Genomic DNA, 23,390 nt, shown 5'->3' on the forward strand with positions numbered 1-23,390 from the left:
CAGTTTGCTGTGGTCAGACACATATATACACCGCTGTAGGAAGCACAGGCCGTCAGTGATGGGTTCAGCCTCCGTTTCTTTGTAAGGACAGCGCTTTGTGTAGTACCAGCTGTGCTGCGTAACCAGCTGTTTGCTGCTGTGGCTAATGGAACGTATGATTTGCAGGAATAAATGCCAAAATTAACCAAATGGATTTTTGTATGCAAATGAATTGCTGAGTACTTCTGTTGCACTCCTAGAGCTGGAGACAGAAGAAGGTCTCTCAGGCTGGTGAGACTTCAGTTTGCATCTGCAAACGAAGAGTTCAGTCTTTAGTACGAAGGTGCATGAACATATACTTTTCAATCTCTAAAGGAGCTCAGAACGTCCTTTCACACACACATAATTCATGACATTTATGGAAAGGCTATTTTGTACAAGAACTATCTGTGTAGTGCATACTTTTTTCATTTAATATGAAATTTGTTCATTACGGATTATATTATCAGCATAATGACCTGAGAGAATGTTTAAAAAAAAAAAAAAATCACACGCAATCCAGAATTTCATAGCATTCGTAACGTCAGAGCCGGAGTGTCCTCAAATTGGCATCGACTCCGCAAGTTTGTCCAAACCCCGATGACCCATGGTGTTCTAGTCCGATGTGAGGATGTTCCAATTGTGACATAACTGAATGCTTGGCTTTCTCAGGCTTCAAGTGCTCCCATAAATGTTCGGCGGGGTTGAGGTCAGGTGACTGCGGAGGAAGGTCGATGACGGTCAGTACTTCTTGGTCTTCTGAGGTCTTGCAGAGCTTTGAGGCATGTTTGGGGTCATTATCCTGCCACAAAACACCCCCAGACTTGAATATTCCCACTGCCATGTTTCACTGGTGTTTTGATACTCTGCGGTACGACGTTTCCTTCCTTTCATCTCCTTACATAAACCCTTCTGTTACTGACATAAATCTGACTTGGATTCTTCAGTAAATAGGCCTTTTTCCCCAGTGATCCACTCTGAAATGCTGGTACGTCTTCCTCCATGCCAAAACTTTGTCTATCTCTAGGATTACATTTTCTAAATTCTCAGATTTTCAAAGTGATTTCAGACGTTTGGACCCCAATATTTATAGCAGTATTGCGATACTATTTCTTCGCGTTTCAAATTACTTTCAAATAATTGGGCAACTGTCCAGATAAGACTGGCATTCAGCCAGGATACAGCGAGTAGGCTTTAGGGGCTTAGCTTCAGACTAGGGGTCAACACAATGGCTATTTATGACACACATTTTGATCAAAAAGTGGTTTGTATGCCATGGGCAGAGTAAAAAAATCCCTGTTTTTTAAACAAGCAATGATTTTAATAGAAATAAACAGCAGAAGCTGGAATACGCGACAAGGGGAAGTAAGTTTCCAACAAGCAGGTATCTTGCTGACCATCAAAAGGGACAAGGACATTGAAGCTCTGAGAGGTGATGCCACCTCAAAGGCCCGTGGGAGAGATGCCACCTCAAAGGAGAGATGCTGCACTGGGGCTCTCCATCATGGTGCACAGGAGGGCAGTTTCTCCCCTGACAGCATCACTATGCAGAAAGCCCCTTGTGTCATTTAGTTTGCTCTCTCCAGGGGCATCTTTGAGATATTTAGATAAACTTTGCGGTATATTTATTTAAAGACAACTAAGAGATGTTTCCCATTTATCTACGTGGAAAATTGATAAAATCAGGCAAAAAAAAACCCCAAAAACAAATGAGTCACACATTAGCAGTAACACTCTGCCAGCGGTTAGCATTACATCTCGAATGCTGGGGCTGCAAACCCCCCCTCTTCTGTGCGTGTGGAGTTTGCATGTTCTCCATGTGGTGTGTGGGTTTTGGCAGTAAACAGCATATAAGTCAGCTAACTGGTGCCTCTAAATTTTCCATAGTGTGCATGCGCCCGTAATGGTCGAGCACCGTCTCCAGTCTTCCCCCTAGTGGTCGCTTACTGAGAACTACAAACGATATGAAGCCATGAACCTTTGAAGATCTTTTAGATTTTACTGCCCCCTCGTGGTTAAAGTTTAGTATCACACTAAATACCTCCATTTAGAAGTCAGGATTTCCTGTATGTGTTTCCATGAAATCTCAAGCTCTTCAAAATTGACTGCAGCATCAAAACATTCATCTTTTTTACTACCAGAGAGCTACCCCATCTTGCAAAACATATTTATTTCCCTAAATATCTATCTGTCCATCTATGTTATATCCATTTTTCCTGGTCAGGGTTGTGGTATTTTCTGAACAATATTTTTTAAAACCCAAATGTCATCATTGGCTGCTGTTTCAAGAGGTGGTCTAGTGACCTTACACTTTCAGGGCTGAGGGTTCGAATCCCACTGGCATTCCATCGAAGGGATTCTCTGCCTTGTGTTCTGTGTTTGAATCAAATAAGGCCTGAGACTCACCACAACCCTATACTGGATCAGTCATAGAAGATGAGTTATATGATGTAATTGCCTGACCCTGATTTTTGATTTAAAAAACAGTAGGTGGCAGTGTTGCGTGCCACGAGTTCACCAAAAAACCCTTGGACAAACACTCAGACCTGCCAAAACACCCTCAGTGACAATCTCCCAGTCCAAACCGATCAGGCGTTTCGCTCACCACAGCTCGGCTTAAAACCTTTCATTTTAAAGTGTGTTGTGTCTCATCTGCCACGTCACAAGTCCTGCAGATAAAAATAGCCAGAGTATGTCCTGCTATCACACACGTTTAGAATGATAAATCTACAAACTAACATATACTATCAATTCCTAACGCCACTTTCAGAGTAGAAGGAATCCCTAGTGAAAAAACCTTGAGATTAAGAGGCAACTCGCTATACATATACATAATCTGCGCTAACCATCCTTCGAAGAGGTTTCCCTTAATAATAACTCATCAATTATCTCTGAATACTGTAACCAGTTTCATCACTCTGACACTTTGTTCTCGGTTGTATATCCGTCATCCATGTTCCCGGGCTCATTGTGGTTCCAGGCAAACGTCACAGGCTTCTGGGGAGAGTCGGACTCCCCAAGTGTGGCTTCTGCTCTACCTGGCTTTCCTGCCCTCCACAGTAATGCTCGGTGGGGGAGGGGGTGCAGCTAGCTGTTGACACCCCTTCCAAGTGTACCAGGGAAACACGGCGATTCGTCATGCATTGAACATGCAGTACAGGCCGCAACGCTATGTCAGAATGACCCTACTGGGTCAACAAGGAATGTTTTAGTCTTATTTTTATCACTTTGACAATTAAACAAGTTCCCCTGTCACAAAAAAAGCAAAGAACCCACAAATAAAAATTTAGCTTATCTAAAAAAAACTGTTTTACTACTTGCAACTATTATAAACTCTGTGCTTTATCGGCAGAAACGGCAGCGATGCAGCCTTTTCAAATATGCAGCACTAGCTGCATTTCTATGGGAGCCGGTGTCCAGGCAGGAGGCCGCGTTGCACCTGTCTGACCGCCGGGGAAAAACGCGAAGCAACAAACACAGCCGACGCCGCAGCCACATTTAGCAGAGCTGCCACAAATTGCTGCGCCGAGTCCCTTATGACGCAGTTTTCAGTCGTTTGCGGCAGAGGAAAGAAAAGGAGAATCATAATTTGCAAACTCAGGGTAATGATAACAGTGAGACGCATGAAGACCTAAAGCTCTTGATATTCCCGACCTTCCTGATATTCCCGACCTTCCAAAAGCCTCTATGTGACCCGGCAGCTGAACATACGCAGGGGACATAAATAAAACTCACTGCCTTAATAATGCGCTCGTTTGCATCCTCCACTGTATGCATGACTGCGGTTTTGCAAAACAGCCACGACGGGGGAATTTCTGCCTGACATCAGGATTGGTGCAGATGGCATCGGGCACCACAAGAAGAGAGACTCGTTCCCCGACTCCTCATCTCGAGGTACGCGTTGAGCCCGCGGGCAGAGAACATGCCCCACTGTCACCTCCTTGAAAACGTGGCAGGTGGCTTTTGTTTGGTTTCATTCACCATTCATCCAAAGAGCCCCGAATGCTGGCAAGTTATTAGTGGAAATCAAAGAAGATACAAAGTGCAGATGTCGGTGTTGACTGGTCGAGTAGCATCGCGCTATGAAGAACATTCAAAGTGAGTAAACCAAAGCATGCATGACACTTCTCAGCACTTCCCACACAAGTCCCACTTAGAGAAGACTAATTCCAATACAAACCCAGCTGCTTGTATCTATCCAGAAACTGGTTAAGAGGACCTTCTACTCTGTCGTAATTTTTCATTACAGAAATAACAGAACACCCATCTTCCAAAACCAGTACAAGGTCATGGTGGTGTAGAAAACCCACACCAGAAGGCACTGGGCACAAGTTTGGGGACACGCTGGACAGGAGGCTACCCTGCTGAAGGCCACCATCAGACACTAGGAGCACGTAGGAGACACCAGCTCACTTAACCGCATGTTTCTGGACTGCAGGAAGAAGAGTAAGCATCTGCAGGAGATGAGTGTGGGAAGAACATGCAAACTACTACAGAAAAAGGTCAGGATTCAACCCCCCCAAAACCGAGGTGTGTGGCTAAAGAGTTACCCCCCCTGCACAATTCAGGTTAAATGGTTGCATGCTGATAGCTCAGACGTTATTATGACAGCCAGACGTGACATTACTCAGGACCCTTAGCACTCACAGGGCTTTTGGCTTAAGCCTTTGAAGTAGGTATGGTGAGGTTAGTAGTCAATCATATCCTGTCACAGTACTAGTAACTTCATATGTATCTTTAAAGTATCAGATCACTGGCAGATATGTATCGCATTTGCATCAATGATGGAGATGCACGTCCCTACTTTAAATGACTTTGTCCGTCCATCCATCCATCCATCCATGAGAGGGTTGGGGGAGCCTAGAGCTTATCTTAGGCAGCTAACCCACCGTGTATAATTCCAGAAACCAGAAAAAAACAGCTTTAAACGAGACCCCCTGACACACAACCCCAGATTGTCCAGGCACCCCTTAGAGATGGCAGGCCTGCAGCTTCTCCTAGTTACCCCCCTGAGATGGCAGGTCTGCACCGTCTCCAGTTACCCCTCTGAGATGGCAGGCCTGTAGCTTCTCCAGTTACCCCTCTGAGATGGCAGGCCTGCACCGTCTCCAGTTACCCCTCTGAGATGGCAGGCCTGCAGCTTCTCCAGTTACCCCCTCAGAGATGGCAGGCCTGTAGCTTCTCCAGTTACCCCTCTGAGATGGCAGGCCTGCACCGTCTCCAGTTACCCCTCTGAGATGGCAGGCCTGTAGCTTCTCCTAGTTACCCCTCTGAGATGGCAGGCCTGTAGCTTCTCCAGTTACCCCTCTGAGATGGCAGGCCTGTAGCTTCTCCAGTTACCCCTCTGAGATGGCAGGCCTGCACCGTCTCCAGTTACCCCCTCAGAGATGGCAGGCCTGTAGCTTCTCCAGTTACCCCTCTGAGATGGCAGGCCTGCAGCTTCTCCAGTTACCCCTCTGAGATGGCAGGCCTGTAGCTTCTCCAGTTACCCCTCTGAGATGGCAGGCCTGCAGCTTCTCCAGTTACCCCCTCAGAGATGGCAGGCCTGCAGCTTCTCCAGTTACCCCCTCAGAGATGGCAGGCCTGCAGCTTCTCCAGTTACCCCTCAGAGATGGCAGCCCTGCAGTTTCTCCAGTTAACCCCCAGAAAGAGCAGACAGCGCTTCTGAGAGACACGCGGATTTTAAAGATCTCCTGTGGGGCCCTACCTCCAAAACTGTATTTAAAATACAAAACAAAGTTGGTGCAAACACATTTCCATTATGAAAAGTAATCAAAGAGCTAAATGAGCAGTTTGTGTCCATACATCAAATCCAGCACAAAAATGTGAAGGCTTTCATATGTCTGGATGCCAAGTGCAGAGTCACTCTTCTCCAAGAGAAAAACTAGAGACTTTCAAATCTGTCATTACAAAAAAACCAAAGTAGGGAAGAGGGGAGGCAGCTTTCGGATCATCGCTGCCCAGTTTCCACTCCTCTAGCCTGCTGGGAGACCCGAAAATGGCCAAAGACTGCAGAATGATTTCCAGTGGGGCAACTCCAGCATTATGAAGGTGACATTTAGACTCGGACTGGCAAACAGAATATCCTCAGAACCTGGACAAGCTTAGTATCAGCGAGTCCGTTTTCATGTGACCTCTTGGGTTGAATATAAGGACAGATCCTGGAAATTCACCGAATGCAATGCAGCAATCCGCCACATTACTCAAGCAAGGACACATGGACATCATACCAATTTAGCTAAAAACCTAAAGAAAATTATCAAACGATCACCTCTCATCGTAAGCTAAAACTATCCAGCAAACATACCCCAGTCCATCCACAGCAACGACCCATAAAAGAATGAATAAGTTATGCACAATATCATTATACCCCTGAAAATAATGAAATGAACACACAACTAAAGTCATGTGTAATGGCAAAAGTAATCTCTACCTCATAGTGTAAAGTACGTGTAAGGTATGGACCTATAATTCGGTGATATACCAGAGGGAGCCTCAGCAGATGGTTATGCATTATATTTCCGTTCAGACTCTGGTGGGGGGCAGAGCGTCCATGGGGGGCAGAGCGTTCTTGGGAGTTCGGCCGCTCGGTATCCCTGGGCGTTTAAAGTTTTGACGGCTTAGAAGCTGCACCCATCTTCTCCTCCGCATGCCTGCTGTTGGCGGGCAGATACAGCTGCTGATTAGAGGAGAGAGAGGCTGACGGCTGAAACTAAAGATTAAATTTGAAATCCTGGCCAAATGGCGGTGACACATGGCTGTCACGCCGACGGAAGGTGCTGTGCTGCAGAGGGGAAATCTCACCGGGCAGAGCAGGGAAATCCCAACCCCAGACACACAGACGTAATTCCAGCAGGGCCCAGAAAGTGTGTTGTTTTAACGACGGTTACATCTATCATGCACAAGGATCACCTTGCCAGACTACTGTAGCAACAGTAATCCTACATGAGCTAAGAATATGCAAAAGAATTTCCACCTGCGCAGTGGCGTGAGGACTCATCTTATCGTATCGTATCTTATCTTACCGTTGTTATACAATTCCTGTAATCCCTATAAGGAATAATAAAAAACCAGAAATCTGGGATTCATTCCGGCACTGATACTCCCGACACTAAGACAGATCTCCCCCCCCCAGCCCAGGGCCACCCAGCCCGACTCTGCCTGACATATTTATTGTAAGATAAAAGCGAAAAAAGAAATTTAAATTCCCCCCTCCTCTATGGCGAGCCTCTAACCAGCAGGGAAAAGGCAGATAATGGCCCCCGTGCCAGAACTAATGCTGTGCTGGTGAGTGCAGTGCAGATTGCTGCCTGTCTGTTAAATAAAAAATAATTTCCACCAGAAAAACTATAAATAAGTTTCAGTATATTGACAAATGCAAGATTTAGAGACAGTTTTCTGTTTGCTTATTTACTTTAAAAAGCAATCGGCCACCAAGCTGATTGATACCGTATTTGCATGGGGGGGGGTGGTTTTGTGGATCGTGCTGTTGCATCATATCTCTAGGGCTGTAGGTCTCAATCTCAGCCCTGTTCCTGCATGTGTTTCCTCCCACAATCCAGGACCATGTGGCTACAGGAAGTGATGTCACTGAACCACCTACCATGTGTGAGTGTGCCATGGTCTCCCGTAACAGACAACAAGCTCACTGTCACTCCGTACCGTAAGCGGTTTCAAAGCTGGATGGGTGTTTTTGCAGGAAAAAAAAATAAACATTTAGATGTATAAAACATTTAGTCTTATTTTAAATGGGAGTTCACAGCAAGCAAATGAAGTTCTGCCGTAAACATGATACACACTGCACAACCACATAAAATGTTGTATTTGACTTGATTTTATGACTTACGTGTTATAATGCTATGTTTAATTATTCTGTCAATACAATTTTGAGGCAGCTACAAGCTAGGCTTTTACTACTCTCCTTCCTTTAATTTCATGAAATTTTATTTCATTTTATTTTATCCATCTTGTTCCTATCTATATTTTCAGATATATTCCTTACTGTAAAAGCACTTTGAGCTGCATTCCTTCAAGGAAAGGTATATAAATAAACATTATTATTATTATTGCCTGCCCTACATTTTAGCTTATGCGAACGGCAATCTCTGCACAGCATGGAGAAGGTCATTAGGAGACAACAGTCATGGCGGCCACCTCCAGCTTTCCACCCCGATAGCTTTTTGGGCCTGAATCCTGTCATCTGTCCTCCAGAGCAGAAGTAGCTGACCTGCCATCCCACTGAGGAGGAGAAGGTCTGACACAGCCAGGCTTTACTGGCTGATTGCTGCCGACGACCCCCAGGAACATGTCGGACTTGGCTGACGGGGGACAGTCGCTTAATCCCCAAAGAGACACCGCACGGATATTTCCTATTTCCTTGACGTGCGTTTGGATTGAAGTTAGAAAAAAAAAACCATAATAAAAACACGTTCTGGACATCGAGGAATTCCAATAATCAAGCGAATAACTGTCAGGTGTACATAAACTGCATATTTTCTGGAATATTATGAAATTTTAAGAGCGTACGTAAAGAATATTCCTTTGCACCACACGATGTGTTCTGCTCTGTCAGAAATCCTCCACGTCCCGCTTGATCTTCAGAAAACAGCCCTTCCCCTCTATCAGAAATCCGCTAGTGACGATTGCATCACATCAGAAAAAAGTTCTCGGAGTAAAACACCACAGTCTTACACATCGCGATAAACTTGGACGAACCTTTAACCATCCTGTGAAACTAAAAATAACATTTCCATGTCAAAAATTAAAAGCCTGCCAGGTCCCTTTTCCAATCGTATATCAAGTCCCAAATTACACACACAAACAAAATTCTTCACTCCATTTAGCTCCGCAAATCACAGAATGAAGTATAACGCAGATGATCAGTATGAGCATCAGCTCCTTGGGCCTGACCATGTGCATGTCCAGGCAAAAAAGAAATTTATACACACACACACACACACACACACACACATATACATATATATATATATATATATATATATTATTTCTGGACTGGGTATATATATATATATATATATATATATTTTTTTTTTTTTTCTGGACTGCTTACTGTGGAAAAAACACTACTTACATGAAAAAAGTATATCTGAAAAAAACTGATTACCCGAGTTTAATACTTAGTAGGAAAGGCAGCTATGGACCTGACGCAGTAAACATGCATCTCCGCAGAAGCATCAAAGCAGTGATACGTTGTAGTATCTAAATACAACAGTGACATTTTCCCTTATTTAAAATTCACAGCCCGCCAAGGAAACCAAAATACAGACTTTGCAGGATTATGAAAAATTTTAAAAACTGAGATGGTAAACTGTCCGGCACCCTCCACCATATTCACTGTGAATCACCACTGTGAATCACCACTGTGAATCACCACTGTGAATCAGGCCTCTGTTCAGGCGTAATCTTCCCTATTCATTGCCACAGACCCCTTGTAAGGAGTAGCTGAATTTGAGGGGTACAAAAGGTAGACTTTACTTTTCCTTTGAATATTTATATTTTCTCGGTTTGCCATATAATCCTGTGTTGGATAAGCTGATGGAAGATGGATGGATAGACCTCGATATTTTTTTATCCTATACCCTACAGTTCTCTGGGATGATGACAGGACACCTTCGGAGAATCCTTGGGTGCCGCCGGTTTGACTTGGTGTCGAATGAGCGGCTGCCAGATGAGTGCCGAATGAGGCACATTACCTGCATTGTGAGGGAGCGTCAGTTACGGCATTACAGCCATGTGGAGCGTTTCCCTGAAGGGTGATCCGGCTCGCAGGATCCTCACTGCTGAGGACTCGAGGGGCTGGACCAGGCTTAGGGGACGCCCACGTAACACCTGGCTGCGGCAGATGGATGGCCACTTCTGGAAGGGGGGACGGTGGGACCGTGTATCTGCCTGGGGGGGGTCACCGGCCATGTGGTGTGTGTGGCAACACGCTGCATCAGCGCACACTCCCCAACCTACACCCAAAATGTTTTCCATTTTGACTAAGCAAAGTACACTAAACTCATACGCCGGTCCAAAAATCCATTTAAACATGATTTTTCTGCATGAATACATTTTTCCCAAAAACCAAGGAAGAATGTGAAGTGAGCTGGTCCATACAGAGCAAAAACCCCATACTCAACCCCATACTTCACATAAACAGAGTGTTTGTATGGTTTACTTACTCATTTAAATGAATAACTTGCACATATAATTTCAAAAAAGAACAATTAAGCCTATAACCAAAAGCAAAGTCTCTCCACGTGTGGCCTGAGTGAATCTTGCTTGGCCACAATGAGCACATCAAAGCTACCATTAAATGGCTTCAGAATAGGACAGCGGACCCTTGACTGGCTACATGGTATGGACTGTTTTGTGTACAGCATAACCCCTAAGCGCCGTGTGTCGCAGTAGCACACAACCGCCGGCGACCATTACTCTTCCAGGCATTCAGAATGACTCAACACTTCCTTGCAAATCCAGAGCAATGTGGCAGAGCCAGGACATCCATCTCCAGATTCATCCCCCCAGTACAGGGGTGCACTGCTCTGCGGGAGGCACAGGTCCGGAAGCACCCTGCAGCTTTCCTCACCGTGGACGCTCACGTGGCCTGGTAATCACACCTCCTACAGCAATATTTAACATTATTCCAGTACATTTTCTCTCAAACATTCCGCTGAGTGCTGAAGTGTTCAAACAAAAAGATTCCAAAACTATCGTTAGCTAGCGTCAAATTAGAAATGTATGAACCGACACTCCTAGAGACATTTTTGTTATATATGTAATTTGCAGTAGGGTTGGGTAATTCAGGTTCAGAGAGAAAAAGTCCAGACCAAGATTTTGTTTCAACAACCACTTGAGCATAAAGAGTCACAGTCACACAGGACTCAACTGGTTGGTTAAAACAAAATCTTGGTCTGCACTTTTACTCTATGGACCTGAATTAGCCAACTCTGGTAATTTGTGTAATGATGTTCTATTATGGACAGTGTCTGTAATAAAAGAGCAAGGGCAGTAGGTATTTACTAAAAAGCACATTTGCATTTGGTGTGTGTGTGTGTGTGGATTATGTTTATGTTACATTGTGGGGACCAAATATCTCCAACAACGTGATTAAAAAAAAGTTAAATGACTAGGTGAACACCGCTTCAGTTCCCAAACCTCTCCTCAGGGGCGCCTCAGCCATTCCATGTATTCATTAAATTTCACCACCAGCTCAATTAATTAATGAATTAGTTTAAAAAGTCAAAGAGGTATTGATTGGCCATGTAAGGTGTGCTAGTGGTCAAGCCAGGAAATCATGGCTGTATTGGATAGCTGCAAATACCGGGGTGACTTTTGGAGAGGTTTTCAACTGGTTAAGCCGACACACTTTGACAAACATAATATCATAGTTGTACACTTAAATGAAGATCATTTAAACGCCATTTTCTTGAACTTATGCACAGTCCTGAAAATGACTTAATGTTACCTATTCACAAGATTCTAGACCAAGAAATCAGTGCATAAAATCATGTATTGACAAGATTTCGACACTGTTGCAATTACTACAGGGTAATGAGCCACGACTCTCTCCTAGCAGAGCGTTTGTTTACTCGTGGTTGTGAATCAGGAGGCTAAAAGCCCTTGATGCGTGTCAAATGAGACTTTCGTGAAGAAGGAACACCTTAATTACAGTAGAAGGAACACCTTATTTTTAGATTTACCTGAAGGACCAGTACAGGTATCTTCTGGAACTGCATGGCCCTGGATCCTCCTCTCAAACATCTGCCCAGTAAAAGAACCAAAAAAAAAAACACTAACACTCTCTACACAAGGCTGAGAGGTGATTCTGAAACCTCAATCGTTCCAGTACAAGGTGTCACTGTTTTTTTGCGCTGGTGGCGGATGTTTACACTTTGAAACTGCAGCTGCACGTGTTGCATTGGTGCATACAAACAAGAGCAAAATTACCCGTTCAGCTGTGAGATGGACGCACAGGTGGGGGACGTAAACAGAGCTCGATTCCTCACATACTTCTCTAATTACTCCTAGACAATAAACATCTGGTCAGCCAACTTCATCTGTGCTGTCCCATAACAGTCTTGCTGGACCCAAGAAATATCCATTTTGGGAAGGACGGAACAGTACTCTATCTTTAAAAGTCTTGGTGTTCTGCTACAACAATCAAGGCTTCCAGGACCCAAAAATCTCATGTCTTCACATTTCCACTGTCAAACACACCCCCACACCATGCGCATTAAACTCAGCAGTAATTCTATTGACACGGAGTGTGACTGAAGACTCACATTTTAAATACACAGGCAACACTGAAAACTGCTGCAACACTACATACAGTACAGAAAAGCAACTACACTACAGCAGCACGAGAAGCTGCTCGTTTTAATGAGCTGACCTCCATGTTGGCACCTGGGTGATGCTGGCCAACAATGTGGGCCTTCCTGCTGTTTCATCACCATATGATAATTTTTAATCTGGGTGTGTGTGTGTTTTCAATCCAACAGGCACATGTTTAAGGTGAAGGTTACCGGAGAATAAGGTGAAGTTAAGGCAACGTTAAGCGTTTCAGTCTTAAAAACATGAATGACAGAAGGCAGCCTTAAGACGAAATCCAGCAGAAAAGGAATTAAAATTATAGACATCTAAACACACAGTGTTTCATGCCATTTCACACACTGTTCATCTCTATCAAAAACAGATCCAAATGGGTCTGTCAACAATTAGAAAACCATAAAAGCAAAATATTCAATGCAGAACTTTCAATCAACCAAAAGGAAACACAACAAAATGAAAGATGTTTTTCCCAACCTGCCATTTTCGCAGCGTCCCCAAGGGACATTTTTTATGAAGCATCACATATTTTGTACAGAGACTAAAAATACCTGATGAAAACATTCACAACTAATGCATGCAAATTACTGTCATTTAGCGCAGGGATTAAGGCTTGGCACACCTATTCAGAAAAATAGCTTTTTAATAAGACAACAGGTTATGTGTGCATTACTGTCAGCATATTTAATGCATGTTTCCACATGTATCATTCTAACCATCAGAGTTTATTGTCCCCAGCCGAGCAGTTTGCCACATGTGCATAGTTTTCTTTTTGCTTGCAATTTTTCCACAATACTTGTTTTTTCTCAATATTGTTTTCCACAGTAATTATTTTGAGATCTTCATAATCTCACAAGCAAGAAATCAGCATGAAAAAAAAACTAAGTCATTGCTAGGTGGTGCCCTTGGGACTCTTCTAACTCTACAGGAAATCTATAGCTGGGCAACATCTCAGAACCGGGGTGATTGCCCATCCAGACTCGTGTGCGCGACACGCGATATGGGCCACAGTGCGTTAATGACACGCGATGTGGGCCACAGTGCGTTAATGACACGCGATGTGGGCCACAGTGCGTTAATGACACGCGATGTGGGCCACAGTGCGTTAATGACACGCGATGTGGGCCACAGTGCGTTAATGACACGCGATGTGGGCCACAGTGCGTTAATGACACGCGATGTGGGCCACAGTGCGTTAATGACACGCGATATGGGCCACAGTGCGTTAATGACACGCGATATGGGCCACAGTACGTTAATGACACGTGATATGGGCCACAGTGCGTTAATGACACGTGATATGGGTCACAGCGCGTTAACAACACGGATGCTGCTGACACCGGACAGAGACTTCAATATATTTTGCAACAAATGAAATAGAAAATGAGAGGAGAGTGACCCCAAAACCACATGCATGAGTACATAAGTCCTTCTCTCTGAGTTACCCTACAGCCAAATTTCACAGCTGGTTAGAAACTGCTATGATATGATGACAATAATTCTATGCACAGTGCAAAACCTACAATTTCACAGGCAGCCAACTTCTAGTTACTGTGTCTATATAAAGTATCTGGTCAGCACTACCAGCCCCCCATGTTATATGGATATGAACAGAATCTTGACTTATTGTCATTAGAATAAATGACACAAGCCCAACTCTCATGAGCAATTCAATCTTTTTTCTTTTTAACAGGTTATTTACAAGTTATGAAATGTCAGAGCCGACCCTATTAAGCTATTACATGGAAGCCTGTCATACGTATCCTACATCATACATATACGGCCAGACAATCTGCAAACAACAGCATTCTGATATTTCACGTTTGTTTGAAAGGACCCATGTGAATAATTACAGGACCTTCAGAAAAGGACGGCAGTAGAGGACAATGATGCCTGAAGGTCTCTCCTTTAGTCTCCTCAGCACCAAGTGCCACAAATCAAAATATCCTCTCGGCGAGGAAACAGGATCTGAAACTGGACCAGTGACCAGAGGCTTGTCTCGTCATCAGCTCAGTTCCAAAGGACTTTACTGAAAGGACTGAGGTAAGTGAACTGAGGCAATTAGGCAAACCTCAAGAATACTAAAGTGAAGACAAACATCCTCCGTGTGAGCTAGAAAGTAAATAAGAGAAAACAACCGTGTCGTAATGTTTAGCTCCATTCAGGATTTATTTCCCAAAGTCTTTTCAGCAAATCGATCTTTCAGCAAGGTGCCCCTGCAGTGAGCACTGCTCCCTCACACCTCTGGGGCCAGGGTCTGGGTCTCCACCATGGGTCCATGTGTGTAGAGTTTGCAAATTGCCCACTGGTATGAAAGGTGCGCGAGTGTACCCTGGGATGGGGGGGGGTGCCCCATTCTAGGTAAATCCCCGCCTGGCACCTGTACGTTCCACACCCCCCCCCAACAGGACCCTGAATAGGATAATTGGTTACAGAAGATGGACGGATAGATTATTCAGGTTCGCTATATTTTCTCATGATGAAAGCAGGACAGTGACTGGTAGCAAAAACCATACCTGTCAACAGAAACAAAAACTCAAGACTTGATTCAGAACTGCTCTATGGAACTGCTCTACACGGCTCTACGGATGGAAACGGTTCCAAGAACCTTCACTGTCCAGGAATATTTAATTATGCTGCCTGAAGACAGTAAATGGAGTGTGTGAAGGCTTGCACCTCTACAATAATGGCAAAGAAAGAAAGAAAGAAAGAAAGAAAGATAGAAAGAAAGAAAGTAAGAAAGATAGAAAGAAAGAAAGAAAGAAAGAAAGAAAGAAAGAAAGAAAGAAAGAAAGAAAAAAGAAAGAAAGTAAGAAAGATAGAAAGAAAGAAAGAAAGAAAGAAAGTAAGAAAGAAAGAAAGAAAGAAAGTAAGAAAGAAAGAAAGAAAGAAAGTAAGAAAGATAGAAAGAAAGAAAGAAAGAAAGAAAGAAAGAAAGAAAGAAAGATAGAAAGAAACAAAGAAAGAATGAAAGATGAACTTCATTCCAAAAATATCTGTATAGTTGGCAGAAAGGGGTGGACACCTGATGTACCATAAATCCAAGAATGTCAGGAAATGTCGAGCTCTGCACACTGATTCCTACCGCTGTCAGCAAGGCGTCACAGTCAGCCTGTCAGCTGCTCTCTCAAAAGCATCACTCACTCAGCGCTTGCATGCGTCACCGCAGGGATCGGAGCGTCTCACCCATGAATAACTCCCAAAAAACGAAGGAACTTGGCGTTATGGAAATGAGACAGTATAAAATAATTAGCCCTATATAATCTAACAAGTGAGGAAATGTGTAGTAAAGCTGCTATTGTGGACATAAATTACTGCAATACTGTGTTTAGTTTACACCTCTGAAAATAACACAATAAACAACAAAATAAAAACAGAGACGTTGCCAGCAAATGGGAGATCAACTCTTTAAAAAAAAAAAAAGACTTTAAACGCTGCCCTCTAGTGTTTCTTATACTACAAGACCTCATGGTCTTTTACTGTGACTAAAATACCATAAAAAATCATAATTAAAACATCATCACAAAGTACTGCAAGACTCAGAAATCTTGCACAGATCTGCGAAAAACACACTGTAAATAATATCAAGGACATGTTTATCGTACGGGATCGATTTGGATGGAGAGCGTGAAACTCGCCTCAACACTAAATGGGTCATTAACTTTTAACTTCGGCAGTAGGGAGATTTGGCTATTCTTTCAAGCTCGATACCGAAAGCCCTCTCGGTCCTCGTGACGCTAAAGGCGAGCTAATCGCAGGTCTCAGTGCTTACAGAACACTGCTCTGCCGATTTCACTGAGCATCGTGACTCAACGCGAACCCCTAATTAAAACCTTTCATGTAGGAGGGAGGTGCTTATATAGAGGGCGGGCTTTCAGCAGTGCCATGGGCAGGCTGGGTATAAAATTCCGAAAAAACGTATCGAACCCCAGCAGATCTTCCAATACATTCCCTTCCTAAGGATATACAGCATCAGCAAGGACAGAATCCTGGATCCCTGATTTTTTTTTTATAATTTTTTTTAATTTGGAGCTGAAGAGCCAGCACTGGTATGTGTCACCTGTAAGGTTCTCCGGACCGAGCCTGCGGGATGCACACAGTGGCCCAGTTCACTAGAACCTGCTTAATGCTAGGCCAAAGTACCACACTGTCCAGTGAGTCAGAGGTACAGACTCAAAGCCCTGGCACTGCATTGGCTAAACAGACTGAGTGGTGGGTTTAAGGTTGTTAAAAGCCAGGTCTGGACAACCATGAGCAAACCCTGAGGTGGCGAGGATGCCCAAGCAAAATAGCATCTCTGAAATGGGGTTTTCACACTGTTCCTGAAGAAATATTGTGGGAAATGTTTGAAGAACAATGAGAATTTTCCAGCGAACGCTCACCAGCAGGGCTGTTCAAATGCGATGAATGTCTAACGGTCTGCTAACGTGTATCTCCTACGCAACTCTCCCTTGCAGGTTTAGCCTGAGAGAATGGACCTTCGGGTGATCAGCGTCGTTCTTCTGTCGCTGACTTTGGTGAAGGCGACGCCGGACAGATACCACGCCAGACAAATCGTCAAGGCGCCCTACCCTAAGAAGAGTCATGGTGAGTTCATGGCACGCCGACTCTTTGGAGACCGCTGACCATAAGGGGCATATACAGCTGTACTCCATCGCAGAGTTTGCAGCAGATTCTCTGTTAGAGCAAAGAATAGAAAAAAAAGTCTCATATATTACATGAAATCCAACTGAAATGATTGGCTGGTACAAATCAAGCGCTCACACAACAATCTCCTGTCGAGCTGCTTTGGTAGTGTGTGCTTGTAGCCTTAACATGTCGGTGGATTTCCTTCCTTTTAATGGCTTTCACTTCAGGTTTTTCTAGTCAAAAAACACCAAGAATATGGAAAAACCAAAAAAAACTGAACGGTAACTGTCTCTATACTGGAGGTATGGAGAAATATAAAAAAAAAAAGAGGTAAATCTGAAAAACTGCACCCTTAATTCTAAGTTGCTCTTAGATTAAATTTTTTCTAAGGCAGGCAAAATAAATCCTAAGTGGAAGGATAAATTGCAGTACTGAATATTTTAATATATTATTTTTGTGGAAAAAATTAATAAAAGGGGAAATCCAAGTCTGAAATACATCTCCATAAAGCTCCGTAAATTTACCACATTCAGCCTGTTCAGTGTCGCATGTAGCCTAGTTTTCTGACCAGCCTTAAGTTCCAGCAAGACCTTCCTGTACTTCAGCATCCTGAAGTACATAATGAAGTATTCTGTTGTTATGTTCAATGACGGTTCAGTCACTGGCTGGATATCCTTACTGGAACAAACAAGAGCAAGAACACAGCGTGCGCACACGTCAAAACAAACATCGCAACTTCAACTAGTCATTAGCCGAGTCCACCAAGTGTAGCGTGGCGAAGAAGGCAAGCCCAGCACGTCTACTGTCGCGGTCTCTCGCAATGTGGGCGTCACCCAGCCGGCTCTCTCGTCCTCTGAAGCCTGCGGACTTTCAGAATGATTAAGGCAGCGCGGCGACCGCTCACGCCGCGTAATGAGCACTTTCGCAGGCGGCCATTACTTCCTCCCCGGCATGCTGCCCCCGTAACCTCGTCCTCACTGCCGAGACACTTCGTCCCGGCCGCAAATCGCCCCGTACTCCCTTATGTATAATGAAAGTGGTGATACAGAGAGGGGGGGGGGAAATGTCAGGGTGTAAACAGGCTTTTTTTTCAATGTTCATCCATATTTCCAGAACAAATGTTAGTAGACTTGGCTAAACTTCGCCAAACAGACTACTTGCCTCATGATTTATATAACGGAAACCATCCTGAATTCTTAAACTTAAATCTAATCCCAAATCGCTAATTTTCTAAAAATGGTTAATATTAGTGATAGTCACATTTAGCTTTTAAAGGCGTTACATGAATTCATATTTGGTCTTGGACAGAGCAGGTAGAGGTGTAGTTTTTAATTAACAAAAAAAAAGACGGATGACACAATTTCAATTTTCCAGATGACTGGTTCTATTACAGGGTAGATGGTGAAACCAAGCAAAGCCGACTCATTGCTGACAATCACAGCAGCCTGACTAACGATCCACAGAGTTTCCCTATAGCTAGTAAGGTAACACTGACGCTTACTCTGCTCTGGGCCACAATGTAAAACCTGACCTGTAGGTTACAAACGGACAGTCGGGCACCTTCTTATTAGCAATTGGGGGTAAAACAATGACTTCCAGTTATGAGGTCTTACGAAATACCGATGCCTGTAAACCGGGAAGCTCAACTCTTGGAAGTATCTCTTCCAAAATATTTAAAGCCCAGCCTAAAGCCATATAATTTATTTAAGAATCACATGTAGATATATATTCTTTTAAATAAAATGTTATACGTATATTCTAGCGATTCCATATTCAGCTAAAATATTGACCCTCATGAGTTTTCGAGGGCTGCTAAATAGATGTCAAGCCCATCAAAGAAGTAAAACTCAAGAAGCCAACTTCGCAATGCATGACCCTCACGCTGCTTTTTGGTCTAAAGTCACCTCATTCTCCCGACAGTATTCATGACGTCTCAGTATTCATGACGTCTCATTCCCTTAGACCAGTGATTCCCAACCCGGTGTTCCGGGATCCGCAGACAGTCCACGTTTTTGCTCTCTCCCAACTCTGGAGTCTCAAAGACAGACTGGGAATCACTGCTTTAGACAACGCGACTGCTCAAGTACTTTTCTTAGATATGAAAGACCTGTTTGAGATGTCTTAGTGCTCTGAGATAAGATCTGTACCGCTGATGTCTATCCTTACAAATTCCCTCATAGCTCCAGATAACCCTTTTAATAGTTCGCTATTTGTATTTGCCTTCCTCTCGAAGGCACACCAACCCCATGACTCACGCACAATATCACCCCATTCCATCGGCATAGCAAACATCAGTCAAGCACTTTGTTAAATTAAGACAGAAGGAATCATTTTCATTATTTAAGATCCTGCAGAGAATTGAAACGAATAGTTTAAGTAACTAAGAACTAAACAATTAAATGTCGTGTAATGAGCTACTTACTTTAAATCAATTTAATTAATAATGTTAAAACACATCCTACCACTTGGGCCATTTGTAGTTTAAACCACTTGTAAATATGTAATTGGGAGAACCAAATAGTAAACAGCCTTCGACGCGGCTGAAAATGTGCTCATCTCCGTATGCATTTTTAAAAGCACCAGCAAATGCTGTCTGCTTGAAACACCTCGAATTATAATTTTACAAAAAAGGAAGTCAATGATTGCATGCCATTATATATTTTACCCAAAAGCAGCTAAGAAAATAATCAGGGTAATAATTAAGGGCTAAGTAATCTGACGAATGGATCTGAAATTCTCCAGCAAAAGTCAATCAAAACTGAAAAAGTGGACAATAGTGAGAAACTATTGAAATATTACAAGACATCGTTCAGCACAATCACAGGTATCTAGATTGTACTGTCATCAGTCGATTGTTTTTTCCCAACAGCGTATCATATAAAATGTTTAACGTGATATTCTAACAGTCTGGGTTTTCCTCTCATTTCTCCCTGCATGCTTTTCTCTGTCTACAGAGTTTCTCTAACCTCTAATTTATTTCTTTCCGTTTTATTTGATTCACACCTTATTCCTGTAGCTGATTTAGAGTCCAGCATCATCAAAATCTAACACAAAGACTAGCTTAACATATATATTCGGCACTCGATTGCAATTGTTTCTTGATAGGAGAAAATAAAATCTTTTCTTCACAGTACGAATAAATATGTGCATGACACCTGCTTACACCCTTTTCTAACACAGAGAATGACAGTAAATCATTCAGTCAAATGATGACATCAAAGCCAAATTATCAGAGGTAACAACATGCAAGGAAATATGCAAATTGGGTTATAATATCTAAACAGTTTATCTGGCTTGTGAAATTTGTGGTGTGTCTGTGTGTTTCTGTTTTAACCACAAATCCGTGCTTTTTTTGAATTTCTAGTCATATAAATATATGTGATGTATTTTCAGTTGGTGATACAAATGAAAGTAGCCAGACATAAATTACATTCGACACTAAAGCTGTAGACCGTCGGAAAGAAGCACCTGCAGTTTCTGCGGCACCTTCTCCACGCTCTTGGCATATTGATGCCTTTGCCTAGACTGCTGCCACTTAGGAATAAGTCAGCCGGCATCGTCATGCCTGTGACACGCCAGCGGCACGGTGATTTCCAACACCCGTATCCATGCCCCTTCGTAATGTGTGACAAATCTAGCCTTAAGCTTTAGTGTTTCACGCATAATAAATATCTTTTGCGGTATTACAGGAAAGGTAATGGCTGTTATGATCTGCATGCTAATAAATGTCCTCTTTTTGTGCAGTGCAGGAACAGGGTGCTCCGGGACCCCCGGGAACACCGGGCGAACCTGGCCCACCTGGGCCAGCTGGGCCTCCAGGCAAGAGCGGATACGGAAAGCCAGGCACTCAGGGGCCCCCTGGACCACCAGGACCTGCAGGATTCTCTGCGGCTGGCAAACCAGGCACACCAGGTGCCCCCGGGAAACCCGGAAGCAACGGCATGCCAGGGGAGAGGGGAACACCAGGCACACCTGGAGCACAGGGTCCTAGAGGCTCACCAGGCCCTCCTGGGAGTCCTGGACCTGCTGGGCTTTCATCTGTCGGCAAACCCGGGCCACAAGGGTTTCCCGGAGCAGTGGGGCTTAAAGGTGAGCCAGGCCTGAAGGGACACCCTGGAACTCCTGGCCCTCCGGGCCCAAAAGGAGAGAAGGGATATGGGATTCCTGGAAGTCCAGGTCAGTCAGGTCCAGTGGGTCCACGGGGTCCTTCTGGTCCACCAGGAATTCCTGGGGTAGGGAAACCAGGTCCGGCTGGAATACCCGGGGAGCCTGGGAAGTCAGGCCTTCCAGGGAGAGATGGGACTCCAGGACATATGGGAAAACCAGGGATAAAGGGTCTTGATGGGGTCCCTGGCATAGGATCTTCAGGAAAGCCAGGTCAGAACGGTGCTCCAGGTATGCCTGGCCCTGGAGGGGTTAAAGGCTCTCAGGGACCCCCCGGAATACCCGGAGCTCCTGGTTTACCAGGAATAGGAAAACCTGGAATTCCTGGACAGCCAGGACAGAGGGGGGTTTCAGGCACCTCTGGTACCACTGGCCAAAAAGGAGAGCCAGGGCCAATGGGACATACTGGTTTACCTGGGGCTACTGGCTCTCTGGGGCCAGCTGGTCCTCAAGGAGCAAGAGGATTACTAGGAGAACCCGGGCTCCCGGGCCTGAAAGGAGACATCGGTCCAATGGGACCAGCCGGACCACAGGGATATATGGGTGAGAAGGGAGTTCGAGGCTTAGACGGAAAATCAGGAATCCCAGGGGCACCAGGCCTAATGGGTCCAAAGGGACCCCCTGGAATACCAGGTTACAAAGGAGAAATAGGCATACCAGGCTCATCTGGAAGCCCGGGTGGACCAGGGCCAGCAGGGGCAAAGGGAATTCCAGGGCGACCAGGAGAACCGGGACCAATAGGGGAAAATGGAATTCCGGGTGCCAGAGGGCCAATCGGACCCGCAGGTCCTCCAGGTGTACCTGGCCTTAAAGGTCACCCAGGTCCCCCTGGGTCTCCTGGTCCTGCAGGAATGACAACTAAGGGAATAGCTGGTCCTCAGGGCCCCCCTGGTTTTCCTGGGGCCAAGGGACATGACGGTCTTCCGGGCCCAGTGGGACCTCCTGGCCCACCTGGTCCCCCTGGTGAGATTGTTTATGACAAAGGCGTACCCATGAAATCGCATGAGATAATGGGGCCATCCCTGGTCAAGATCCCAGTGTCTGCCTTCACTGCAGTGCTGACTAAGGCGTACCCTCCAGCTGGAGAACCTATTCGCTTTGACCAGATCATATATAACGCTGAGCACCACTACGACCCCCACAGTGGAATTTTCACCTGCCGCATCCCCGGCATTTACTACTTCACCTATCACTTGCATGTCAACGGGGCCAATGCATTAGTGGCACTCTACCAAAACAGCCAGCCCGTCACATTCACTTACGATGAATATAACAACGGCTTTCTGGACCAGATGACCGGCAGCGCTGTCCTTCAGTTGCATGAGCACGACACCGTTTTTGTTCAGGCACCTGACGAGGAGGCTAATGGAATCTTTGGTGCCGAAAACGTCCACTGCTCTTTCTCCGGCTTCCTGATAGCTTCCACGTGATTCGGAGCATCGAAACGAGCACACAACGTAAACTCCGGAACGACTGAAAGAAACACCATCCCCCGTTTATCTCTCAGCCTTCTTTCCGAAACAAAACACAAGTAATAATTAAAGCAAGTTTTACTCTCTGAATATTTCAGAAATGGATGGTGATAGAAAGAAAATTCATTCCCTTAGAAATCTGACCTGAGATCAGTTGATAAAGTAGCTAAATGTATAAGGGAAAGGTGACAACTGTTCGGACTGAGAAATTTTCAGATTTTTTACATTGCATTTTATTTTTTATTTTTTACGTATTGTTTCACTTCTTGCTGTACTTGCATTTATATTGAGTTAAGAGTAATTCAAAGAATAAACACAAAGTGCTTGCTTATAAAATAACGGCAGTTGATTCTTGTTCTTCAGTGTCTGTCTGAATAGTGTAATATGTTTGTCATATACATTGAATAATTCTTGAAAAAGAAAACAATATTGTATTGAATTTGTCACATTTATATATGAAATATAGGAATAGATAATCCAGTCAGGAAAAGTCCAATAGATGTTTTGTCAGTAACTTTGTTATATTGCTCAAGATGCATAATGCTATGTACATCTTATTGACCAAAATAATTAAAAAAAATGTACTCCCAACTAATTGTCTGTTTCTCATGATGGCACCAGTGTACGGTATCTTTTTTTATAGCAAAAACAAACACCATTAAATTAAATGATTGGCACAGTAGCTATATTTGAGAAACATATAATGGCAATAGAAAATACAGATGTTTTTCCTACCAATAAAAAACCATATTAGTTAACAATACAGAACATAACTGC

The 23,390-nt window shown here is 44.1% G+C and overlaps 2 protein-coding genes across 2 annotated transcripts in view; one reads left to right on the plus strand and one right to left on the minus strand.

The window, feature by feature from the left end:
• nt5dc1 (5'-nucleotidase domain containing 1) overlaps window positions 1–23,390 on the minus strand; it is a 41,103-nt gene that overhangs the window by 11,974 nt on the left and 5,739 nt on the right. The gene's annotated exons all lie outside the window — the stretch shown is intronic.
• Window positions 16,212–23,204, plus strand: col10a1b (collagen, type X, alpha 1b). The gene is made up of 3 exons (XM_048986380.1): window positions 16,212–16,397; window positions 16,806–16,935; window positions 20,722–23,204. The coding sequence occupies exons 2-3, from the start codon at window positions 16,821–16,823 to the stop codon at window positions 22,569–22,571; spliced, it is 1,965 nt and encodes a 654-aa protein (XP_048842337.1). The 5' UTR covers window positions 16,212–16,397; window positions 16,806–16,820; the 3' UTR covers window positions 22,572–23,204.

Source organism: Brienomyrus brachyistius, chromosome 19, assembly GCF_023856365.1.
Source record: "Brienomyrus brachyistius isolate T26 chromosome 19, BBRACH_0.4, whole genome shotgun sequence".
Lineage (NCBI taxonomy): Eukaryota > Metazoa > Chordata > Actinopteri > Osteoglossiformes > Mormyridae > Brienomyrus > Brienomyrus brachyistius.

Bases quoted from the DNA above. Each gene is read 5' to 3' on its own strand.
- col10a1b (XM_048986380.1), top strand. From the start codon at position 16,821: ATGGACCTTCGGGTGATCAGCGTCGTTCTTCTGTCGCTGACTTTGGTG. The intron at 16,936-20,721 runs GTGAGTTCATGG...CTTTTTGTGCAG, and splicing joins CTACCCTAAGAAGAGTCATG to TGCAGGAACAGGGTGCTCCG.